This window comes from Antechinus flavipes, chromosome 2 (genome assembly GCF_016432865.1).
Source record: "Antechinus flavipes isolate AdamAnt ecotype Samford, QLD, Australia chromosome 2, AdamAnt_v2, whole genome shotgun sequence".
In the NCBI taxonomy this organism is placed as follows: domain Eukaryota; kingdom Metazoa; phylum Chordata; class Mammalia; order Dasyuromorphia; family Dasyuridae; genus Antechinus; species Antechinus flavipes.
In genome coordinates, this window is record NC_067399.1 from 523285729 (window position 1) to 523297856 (window position 12128).

At 37.9% G+C, this 12128-nt stretch overlaps 1 protein-coding gene across 1 annotated transcript in view; it reads left to right on the forward strand.

Annotated features, from left to right (window-relative positions):
• Positions 1-4929: 4929 nt before the first annotated feature.
• Positions 4930-12128, forward strand: part of GLDN (gliomedin) — an 86282-nt gene continuing 79083 nt past the window's right edge. The window contains exon 1 of the mRNA XM_051980655.1: positions 4930-5301. Coding sequence (XP_051836615.1) covers positions 4930-5301 — 372 coding nt within the window. The remainder of the gene's footprint in view (positions 5302-12128) is intronic.

The window sequence follows — 12128 nt, forward strand, 5'->3', positions numbered from 1 at the left end:
ATCAAGGAAATACAAACCATTTGCATATATCTAATATATTTGTCAAGAAAACCCCAATAAGAGTCATTAAGAGTCAGATGTAACTGACATGACTGAACAGCAATAAAGGAAAATAAGTAGAATGAATAGCAAAATGGAAAAGAAGTGAAGAGAAAGGTAGAAATATAAGAAAGAATATAGATTATTATGTTCTCATTGGCTACCCCCATAGTAATTCTAAAGAACCTCTCCTCTATTGTCCTTCTTAACCTTGTATTCTCCCAAACTAGCCTAGACTCACCTATCCTATGTCCATTTCTAGGTCAGAGGCCTATGCAATGTGTTTTGGAGATCCATGACTCTCTGGTCCTTGTTAAGAACATTGGACCCCCAAATCCTGAGGCTGCTTGAATTTTTGCTCTAATGGATGGTGGAGAGATGGCAGAATTACTGAATTTTTTCTGCCACCATTCTTTCTCCTTCTGATGGATTAGAGAGTAAAATTCCCTGAGGAAATGATCCTAAAGGAAGAAGAATCAAAGTTTACTTTATTTGACTATGCCTGTCCCTTTATTCTGTTCTCCTGAGTATGGGCCCCAGTCAGGGAACTGTTGGAATCCTTACAAACTGCTAACTAATTAGAGTTAATCTAATCTTACAAGAAGATTTTGGCCAGAACCTGAAACAAGGTACTAAGTAGAACTAATTAGTACAATGCTTGTGTTTACACCTTTGTGTTCACACCTCCCTTAAAGCTCTTTGGGCCAGAGAGCACTATGGGAAAAAACCCATAATCCCATTCTCTCAGAAGAGTCAGATATAAGGCCAGCGATGAGAGATCTATTCCAGAATACATTTTCCACTTGGCTGGCTGGTCGCAGAGGAGAGTTCAGCTGGACTGGAGAGGAGCGACTCTGGTGGCAGACGAAGAGTTTTCAGAGGATAAAGCTACGAGTGGAGAGTTCAGTGGACAACCAGATTCATCTTCATCTCACACCACTGTAGTTGGTGGCTGGGCTCCCCAGAAGGAGACAAGAGAGACATTCCATCTCTGTGTTGGTTGGAGGCTGAAGAAAGCAGAGCAGAGGCTGAAGGACAGAACCTTTGGATTTGGAGATATTCGGAGGGCTCTAAGCCTCTAAGCCCTGTGTTTTGAGAAGAACAAGAACTCCAACATTTGAACTCCAACAGGGAACCACTGCTATAGTTTTAGTTTGGGAGTCCATGTACCAAGTTCTACACAAGGGATTTCTTCTTAAAACATACTAACCAGGTATGTTGGGAGAGCGGCCCACTCTCTCCCATATTTCCAGGCATGGCAAAACATCTTTGGGCAGCCAGCATATGTTCATGATTGATGTGTATATGCTTAAAGTTAAGGGAGCTTACACAGGGAAAAAAATTCAATAAATGTTATTGATGATATTTTCAGATCAAATAATATGTATCTGAAAAAGTATTCTTTTTTGTTCTGGGAGTCAGGTCAGTGTATAACTGAGATTATAGATGGGACATCATTAAATCAAGATACCACATTAGATCAATTTTATGTGTCCAAAACACCAAATAGCAACCAAATGACCATTCTAAATGTTTGCATAAAGATTCTCTTCCCTGAGAAATCAACCCCCCCAAAAAATCTGTAACAATTATAACCCCCAAAATGATAATTTTTTTCTCAAACCTATTCTCTGTGTCTCAAAGCAGCAGTCATGCAAATTAGTATGTATCCACTTAATAAGTGTGTCTAAAATTAGCCTCTGAGAAAGGAGACAAGGCAGAACTTACCTCTGCCAGAACTGGGACATTTTAGCCTAATTAAACTACAATGGTGGCCCAGAAATAAAACAGAAGAGTTATTGTCCTAGTCATTTTTTCTTTTCCTTTTATTCAAGTTGTAGCCCATTGGTAGAATGTAGCCATAGACATAATAGAATTATGATAATAGAATAGAATTATCACCTTCTATCCCAATAAAAAAAAATGTTAGTTCTGCCTTATATTCAATATTCTATCTTCTTCCTCTGTGATAGTCTGTCTCTTTCATCTGGAGTGCACTCCCTCCTTGACTTGGTTTCATAGCACAGTTCTAGTGCTACCTTCTCCATGATGCCTTCCTAATCCTTCTAGTTGTTAACTTTTACTTCTTGACATTTCTTTTTATTTACTTTACTGCAAATATGTTCTACTATTCTTTCTCCACCTCAACCCCAGTAGAATGCAAGCTACTTTTATATAAAATAGTCTTTGTCTCTATCATGTACAGCAAAAATCCTTAATTCTAATAGGTTCTTTGTTGTTGTTGTTGCTTGTGTTTTGTTTTCAAAGAGTTTTAATGATGTCACAGGGTGAGGCCCTGACTTGCCTATGAACTGGATTTAAGTAAAGCAGAGTTGTTCAAAATTAGCATGTATCCATTTATTATTAAGAGTATCTTAAATTACCTCCTAGGAAAGAAGACAAGGTAGAGATTATCTCTGCCAGAACTGGGACATTTTAGCTTAATTAAACTACCATGGTGGCCTCAGAAACAAAACAGAGTTATTGTCCTATTCATTTGCTTCTTTTCTTTTAATCAAGTTGCACTCTTCTAGTCATCAAAGTCCAGTAGTAAAATAAATGTGGGTGATGGCCAGGGATGCAATGGATATCCTTGGCATCTTTGATGTCTGACCAAGCTCTAAGCACTCCACAGCATCTGCTTCAATCTTCTTCTTGGTTATTGGAACAAACTATTCACCTCTGCCCATTCTCTGAGGAAAGTCTTAACATGCTTGAATTAGAAATCCTTCAGACTCATCAATGGGTTTGAAGTCTTCAGTAACCTTCAGCCTGATTTAGCTTGTCTACTGAGACAGTTTTACCAGAGTGTGCCTGTGCATGCTGTAGCTTCTTGGAGCCATAGGTAAGATAATTGAAAGAATTTAATTTATGAGTCATCTAGTTCATTAAGTACAGGAATGTATTCTATTTCATCATTTATCCTCTGCTTGAAAATCTCCAATTGCAGGTAGCTTATTGCTTCATAGATCGGTCTATGATTAGACAGTTCTAATTGTTAGAACAGTTTTCTTCATATGTTTTAATTTTACTCTCTGGAACAAAAGGAGAGATGAGAGGGAAGGAGAGAGAAGAAAAAATAAGCATTTATTAAATGCCTAATATGTACTAGGAATGGTTCAAAGAGCTTCACCACTATTATCTAATTGGATTCTCACAACAACACTAGAAGATAGATATCATTATTATCCCTCTTTTACAGTTGAAGAAACTGAGCCAGATAAAGATGAAATGACTAGCTTAGGGTCACACAGGTAGGAACTGTCTGAAGTCAGATTTGAGTTTAGATCTTCCTAACTCCAAATCTCATATTCTATCCACTGAGTCACTAACTGCCTCTAATCCTTGGATGCATCATTCACACACTTGAAGAAGAGATGGATTGCTTGATCTGGGAATTCTGAATAGCAGTAGATTTAAAGCCAATTAGAAATCCATACTAAGTCTAGCACCAATGTGATAAACCCCTGAGGGGCAGGGGAATAATTACAGAAGGCTGACTGCCTAAGGAAGGGTAAACCACTCCAAATAAAGAACAGAACAAATTGAAGCTTCCATGCCAATCAGCACTGGGATCAGACTCTTGAGTAGCCTGTCCACTTCCAATCTGAAGTCTGTCCACTTCTATTCTGGAGAAGATTGCATCAACAAGAGAAACTGAGAGTTTGAGTGGGAGAAGCTAGGTATCTGAATGAGGCTTCCACCTCAAGTACCATGGATAGTGCCTAGTGCTGAAGGCAGACTCTTCAGATGTTTTAAAGCAAGCCTTTAGAGATCATTTAATCCAATCTCTTTAGTGTCTTTATTGAGCGCTAAAAGGTGAAAATAAGTGCCAAAAGTCACACAAGTAAGTAATGAAGTCAGAACTGAAATCTAGGCTCTCAGTTCCCAGTTCTTTCCACTAAATCAGATTGCACAAATAGAACATTTTTTTTCAACCTGATGAATTCTGGAAGTCTATCTATACAAGGCTACTCTACTGCACTCTGTATTGACTTTCACCTCCGCTTTTCTGATTTCGATGGGCTTTGTCTTTAAGTCCCCACTGTCTTCCTTCTTATCTCTAGTCCTTGATTTCTATTAATACCAAGATAGAAATAGACATCTATCCGGTGACCCTGGGAAAATGGAAGAATGGATCGGTGAGAAACTGACAGCAATATAATCCTAGATCTTGCCATCCCCACCAGCATGTAAGGTAGTTAAAAGTCCTGGAAGAACCCAACAGTAACAATATGCGAATTGTGAGCAAATAACTTATGAGTGAGCCTCCTTTATGGACCACCTATTAAATGAAAGCTAATGGATTTTTTTCAGCCAAACTCCCCTTCCTTTCTGACTGGTTTCCCTCAACCATGCCTTATCATGTCTTCTTATCCCTTTCTCATCTTTTCCCTCCTTAATTTCTGGTTTTCTCCATCTCTACCTATGTCGCTCCCAAAAGTGTTCAAAGATCGGGAGAGGGAGACTCCTCATATTGAAGAGATAGGCTAAAGGTGGAAAGGGAAAGGAGGGGGTCATATGAAAAGGTTTGCTTTGGTATCGGGAACTTCTGGTGTCACTGTTCTGCGACTACGACTCCACTTTGGTTCTGTCCCTTGACCCTTCCCATTGGTCCTTTTTCCTCTTCTTGTCACCCATCCCTGGGGGCTCTCTCTTGACAGGGCTGCTCATCTCCAATCCGCCCTGCTCTCTTGGCCAAAGGGCAATGTGACTCACAGAGCTGCCACCAGCCCACGGCTTTCCAGAAGCTTATAAGCCCGACAAGGGGAGAACTGGCTGAGCTTCCCCGCGGCCTGCCCTGCCCCCGCCCTATTTTCCCAGCTCTGCGCACTTGGCCTCCAGCCGTCAGCCTCGCAGTCGCATCCTGAGGCCCGGTCGGGGTTCTAAATGGAGAGAATGACTAAAACAGAGAAGGGGAGCGGGGAAACCAGTTGGGCTCTGCGTGGCGCCCTGGCCGCCGTGGCGCTGCTTTCCGCGCTCAATGCGGTGGGCACGGTCTTCGCGCTGTGCCAGTGGCGCAGACTGAGCGAGGCGCTGCGGGCGCTGGAGACCGAGAAGGTTCAGCAGGCGAGGGAGGACAGCGCCCTCCGCACCTTCCTTCAGGAGCTAAGCAGGGCGCCTCGGAACGTTCCGGGCAACCCCGAGCCAGATCTCCCCGGGGCGGCGCGGAACAAACGCAGTCACACTGGGGAGTCCCAGCCGCATATCCGGGCGGAGAACCAGGACATGCTGATGATGATGACTTACTCCATGGTGCCGGTAGGCGTAGGCGCTGCTCCCCTCTCCCCCCTCATCCTGTGCTCTGGGTGGGCGGGAAGCAGGAAGATTTGAGAGGGAGGACACGCTAAATTTGCAAGTTGTGGGACAAAGCTTTAGGCCTCTGGGAACCCACGCCATCCCAACGTAGATGCCACCTGGAAGCCCCTCCCCAGATACATGTTTTAGTTCTAGGACTAAGAGGCAAGGACATCAGTGTGGGAGCATTTTCTCGAGTGCCTACTTCTCTTCCTAAAAGTTTTCGAAACTTCATCTCTCTGCAGAGAACCTGCGTGGGCATGTAAAGTCGTTGCTTACATATTTATAACTTGCTTAGGTATTCGAGTTTTGTTTGTTTGTTTTTTGTTTTAGATTCAAAGGTCTCTCTGAATCTGGCACAGGAAGGGTGTTCTGGATTTTTCTTTTTAAGTAAAAGATTTCCTAAGATTAAAAAGAAAAAAAATTGTGAATCCTATCTCTCTCCTAGCTAAAAGGAAAGAAGCATTCTGTTTGCCTGAGCTAGCTGGTGACTTCCATTTAGGTGGGAAAAGAAAAACAAAAGTTCGTTGCTCTCAATATTGCCCATGAAAAAAGGGCAGGGCCTAGTTGCCCACAACTGTTGGGGGGAATTTAAGTGGATTGGTTGGTCACTTATTCTAATTCTTGAGATGTTCTTGAGAGTCAGATTTGAACATTGGATTGGGAAAGGAAAATAAAATTTATTGCTTTGGAAAGGGATAAAAGAACTAGAGAAAGTTCATTTAGATTTCAGGATCATTGATTTAGAACTGGAAGAGATTTCAGAAATCATCTAGTCTACTCTCCATACACAGATTCCCTCATTTTATTTCTGCAGAAATAGGGTGAAGTGACTTACCAAAGGTCACACAGGAAATAACAGGGTGGAAATTTGAATTCAAGTCTTTTGACTCTAAAACCATTGCTTTTTCCACAGCAAATACATAGAATAATTCCTTAAAATATACCTTTCAGAATTTAGAAATTTATTTAGCCTTTAGAAATACATTATTTTGGCAATTTTAAGTTACTGGGTTTCTTTACTGAATTTAATTTGGTAATTACTCAGCAATTACTTGTAGATTGCATTGCCCTTTCCTATTTCATTTCATTATTAATTATAATTACTGTAGGTTTATTTCACTTTATAATTAGAAGGTATTCAGTTTCTGTCAACTGAAGTCAAGGGGTGTAGGAGGTACTTTTGAGTACAAGATTTGTGTCGATGTCACTACTTAAAGTTCTATTATTTTACAGAAGTTTAATATCTAACACAAACTAAAATAGTTCCAAGATTATGAGGAAGCAAAATTCATATGTGGATGATCTTTTTAGATAGATGACTTCCAGTGTCCATCTTGCTTTCAACTAACATCATACATTTAAATTCTGAGCCCCCACTCCAGATAAAAATTATAGAAGGGATCCGCTTGCTCTTCCTTTACTGTAAAATTAGTGCCTCTAGAAGAATCTTTTGTCTACCTTAGTTTCAACCTTAAAAATAGATCAATAGAGGAAGAAAGCTAGTAGAAGTTTTTAAATAAATATATCAATACTATCTCTTTACATTATAATCCATTTTTGAACCAAAGTGCCATATAAGCCAATTTTCCTAATTTTTTTTTTCCTTTTTCAATCTAAAGTTCAAATTTGACTCTGAAGAAGACTTCAGGCTAGTGGCACTCTAACATAGTAACTTGTCTAGAAAGAATTCTGCTAGCAAAAATAGTAAGCTTGTTGATTAGTCTGCAATAATTTATTTTAAATACTTCTAAAGCCATTACTTTATTTCCTATAATATGCTGAGCATCAATCTCTAGTAGAACATGAAAAAACATCACTGAATACAGAAGATGCTGGTGACATTCATATAGTCAGATTGGCATTTCCATACAGGAGTAATCAGTTATGCCATGCCAGTCACACTTGCCTCTTTGATAATACACATCAAAATGTAGGATGGGAAGAGAGGAGGGATACCTGAATACCACAGGGGCCATGCATGGCATATTTTCATGAAATATTGTATTTACTTTTGGGCTATGCTCCTAATTCTTCTCACTTTGACTCTACTATTCCCAGAAAAGAAGACTGTGTGCGCTCTCTCTCTCTCTCTCTCTTTTTTCTCTTTCTCTCGCTCTCTGTTTCTCTGTCTCTCTGTCTCTCTCTCTTCTTTCTCTTTCTCTCTCTCTCTCTGTTTCTCTGTCTCTCTGTCTCTCTCTTCTTTCTCTTTCTCTCTGTCTCTCTCTCTGTGTTTCTCTCTATCTCTCTGTTTCTCTCTCTCTCTCTCTCTCTCTCTCTCTCTCTCTCTCTCTCTCTCTCTCTCTCTGTCTCTCTCTGTCTCTTTCTCTCTCCATCACTCTCTTCCTTCTTCTCTCCTCTCTCCTCACTTCTTCCTTTCCTCCCTCTCTCTCTTTTTTTTCCTGTATGAATGTATGTGAAAGAAACAGAGACAGAGAAAAGAACAAGAAGGAAAGAGAAAAGAAGAAGAGAGGGGGGAAGGAAAAAGAAGGAGAAAGAGAAGAAAGGGAGAAGGAGAAAGGAGAGAGTGAGACAGAGAGATAGAGAGAAAGACAGAGACAGAGAAGCAGAGAGACAGAGAGATGGAGAGGGGGAGAAAGAGAGAGAGACATAGAGACACAGAGAAAGAAGTCTTTTTTTGGTACTACCCCTAGCAACATAAGAAATAAAAGAATATTAATCTAAGTAGTGATGGAAGTGTTAAAGATATTCTGATGGAATCAACAACTTCCACTCTGGATCTTTCAATCAACAGTAGTGAGACCTTTGGTAGAGGTTATGCCAGTTATGTTTCAGTTCCTGTAACAAGGAAGAGTAATAGAAATAGGACTTTTCTCCTGAGAAAGATGCCTGCTACTTCTCTTTGGCCTCCTTTTCTCTTTGCGTTCTCTCTACCTTTCTCTTTCTTTTCCTTGCTTTGATCTCATCTATTTATTGACTCATACATGTTTAATCTGGCCTTTCCTCTTCTCTGTAGCACCTAGCACAACAAAAGGCTCAGAATAAGCACTCAACACTTATCAAGCCAACTATATATTAAATATACATGCTGAAATGCTAAAGTAGTGATGAAAATTTCATAACATAAATCTGACAGTACCTTGATTCTAGACCAGGATTCATACAACCAAGTCAGTGTGTTGAAACCAAAAGGGCATTAGATGTGGAGTAAGATTATTTAGATGTGAATCTCGTCTCTACCTAAATAAGATCCCTTTACCTGTGTGACCTTGAGCAGGTCAATAAACCTCTCAGGTTCTCAGTTTCCTCATCTGAAAATCAGAGTGTTGTCTTTGTCAAATTTGTGTAGACCATAGTCAAGAGATTTGACCTCCTTTATTGGAATTGACTTCAGAACTAGTTTCTAGTTCTAGTACCAGACAAATCAGTCTCCTCACTTTGTAATCACATCTCATTTTTGACCAAAAAGACTATAACCCAGATTAATCTCCCACTCTTTGCCACAGTCTTAGATGCTAAACTCAGATTAAGGCAGTGGGAGGAGCTTCTTCTAGCCTTCTCCCTGTTCTCTCTCCTACATTAATTGATGGGAAATGGCAATAGAAATATTCTGATTCTGCTACTTAAATCATCCTATCTAAAGATAGTAGTACACATATTTGTATTTTATTAATTCCTATGGAAAGAAGATCTTTAAAATTAGGAAACCAACTTAGATCAACTTGGCATAAATTTGATATAGTTTCTCGTTAAAATCAAACAAAATGACTGTTTTCCTTGTTCCTCAGTCCTGATCCCCTCCCTCCAAATCTATGGCCAAATTCCTTTGACATTAAAACTTGATTTGCATGCATTTTATGTACAGACTAAAGGTCATGTCATTCTAAACAAGACAAGCTTTTAGACTGAGATTAAGCTACAAAGGGAGTATTTTTCAGGCCATCAGAGGCTTTTATGTAACTCTTTAGGGGTATAATAACTCTATTTTAAATAAATGTAATATGGGGAAAGTATTTGGTTATTTCCTAAAGTTCCAGTCACGATTTTCTTTCCTTAAAAGAGGAAAAGCAACAAGGTCAAATAAAACTTTTTTTTAAAGTATTTTGTGGGGCTTATGTATTTTAGCACTATAACAAATTATATGCTATGGCAGATAGAATCAAGTTTAAGGCATGATACCTAACTCAGGGAATTTACATATAGTTTGGAAGACAAGACATGTATATGAAATAATTATACAAAACTAGTACATATAACTTATGACCAAGTTGCAAATAGTATGGTATGGCTGAAAAAGGTAATAGATTGTCAGAAAAGGAAAGTTCTTTATCAACTGGTATAAATAAAAAGAATTCATAGAGAAAGTAAAACTGGAGATGGGACTTGAAAGTTACATATAATTCGGACAAGTAGAAAAGGAGGAAGAAGGCTACATTTTTAAAATCTGCTAAGATAGATTTTATGATAGCAATGAAGAAAACTGAACAAAAACAGTTCATATCACAGAAATCTATCTTAAGGCAAATAAAGTAGACTTCATGATAAAATTAACAGAAAAAAAATTTAATGTGGCTGAAATTTAATGGACATGTGCCTAAACAACATAATGTGAATAGTATGTCCAGAGACATAGCTGGTGGCATAATGGATGTAGCACCAAATCTGGAGTCAAGATGACTTGAATTTGAAGGTGGTCTCAGCCAATTACAGGCCATGTGATCCTGGGAAAGTCACTTCATTGCTGTTTGCCTTAATTTCTTTAATTGTAAAATGGAGATAATAATACCTATATTCCAGGGTTATTATAAGTATCAAATGAGATAATATTTGTAATTGTGTCTTGCATACGGTATTTACTATATAAATGTTTATTCCCTTACTTAGTGAAGTGATATACTTGTCTGGAATGAAAGATTCATGCTTAATTCTACATTAAAATAAGTGTCTATGGTATGCAAGGAAGTGATGAGAAATAGTGCTAAATAATATGGGAGAACAAGATTATAGGAAACCATGACTACCCTAGATGAGAAGTTTGAAATTGATGTAAATATCAATTGGAAACTATATTAGTAGGTTTTAGAGAAAAGGAGAGACATGAAAAACTCAGTGTTGGAGGGAGATTTGTTTGGTAACAACTAAACTATAATTTGACATAAGGAGAGGATGGATATACAAAGTTTGATTAGAGGTTTATTATTAAAAAAAAAAATCCCAAGCTGATGAAGTTTATTGCACTTATCCAAATGAAAATATTGGAGTCTTAACTGAGGTGATGCTGACTGATAGACTTGAATGAAGAGGATACATTTTAGAAAAAGGACTCAACCTGAGATCCTTTTTTAAAAAAATATTTTGATAACTATGTCAGTATTTGTTTTGTCAGTAATTGTTTTCCTTTCTACATTTTATTTTTATGTATTTAAAAACATTCTAACAAGGCATTCATGGACTTCATAAGACTTCCAAATGGCTCCATGTCACATGTCCTAGAGATATTTGGAAAGAAAAACCAACAAGGCTCCATATAAAATGCCTATAACTTAACTTTCTTTGCAAAGTTATTGTGAGGATCAAATGAAGCTGTAGGTTGAGTATTTCCCAAATGTCAACTAGCTTTTTTAATTTTATGTTCTCAAACTCTTTTTATTTTCTTTGTTTCCAACTGTATTGGTGATTTCAGTTCATTCTGATCCTGTTAGTTGGTGAGATTGCAAGTGACCAGGCCTTATGGACACTAAAAAAAAAAATTGTTTCCAAAAGATGTTTTGCTACTTAATTAAGTTAAAAGAAATTGTTTTCAGTCCCAATGACTGAAATAAACATTTACTTTAGAGCTGCTAATTTTGCAAACAATGTGGTGATGTGGAGAGCATATTATATTTCAAGTCAAAAGACCTGGGTCCAAATCTAGATTTTGCTTCTTATTAGTGGGAATTTAGGCAAACTACTTCACTTCTTTGGTCATTTTCCTCATTTGTAAAATAAGGGATTTGAACTAGATTAATCTCTCAGGTCTACTCTAGCTTTAAAACTCATAAACCTACAATTTGAAAACATTGTCTATCAAAAAATATCCATAAAAATTTAAACAAAATGTTAATTGGAAGTGTGGTACTTGTATTAAGACTTCGTCAATTGGGGAGCAAATGAACTTGGAAGGAGGAAAACCTGGGTTTGAATCTTACCCAAGACATTTTATTAGGTCCTGGAAAAGTCACAGAATTTCTCAAAGCCTGATTTTCCTCATCTGAAAAATGGGAGTTAGGATATAGCACTTAACCTCACAAGACTGATGTGAGGGTCAAATGAGACAAACTGTATTAAAAACTTTATAAACACTGTGTTTGTAAAAGGTATAATCAATCTATATTTCTATATCTATTATCTCTCTCTCTACATATATATATATGTAATATATGTAAAAAATTTAACTGCAATAAACTTGCAGATATATTAGGACATCATGAAATATATTTGGAAATACTGCAATGTGAACTGAATGATGCTTTAGAGAGGAGAGTTTTACCTTGTACTTTCTGCAGTATATCATCAGACATATGATTAAATGGTGTTTTACTTAAACTTTCATTTAAAGATCCTTGTTGAAATACACTATGTGGACATAAAATGTTATTCTTAAGTTCCTGAAAGATTCCTCCAGCAACTTTCCATCTTCCGACCACTCTATTACTGGCCTTCAATTGACAAGTGATCCTTTAAATGGGTTAATAATACAGGATTGGAAGCTGTCCAAGATATAGTTACATTAATTCTCTTCAAAACACTTGGGAACTGAGATGAGATATGAAGCAATGGAAATAAGTTCT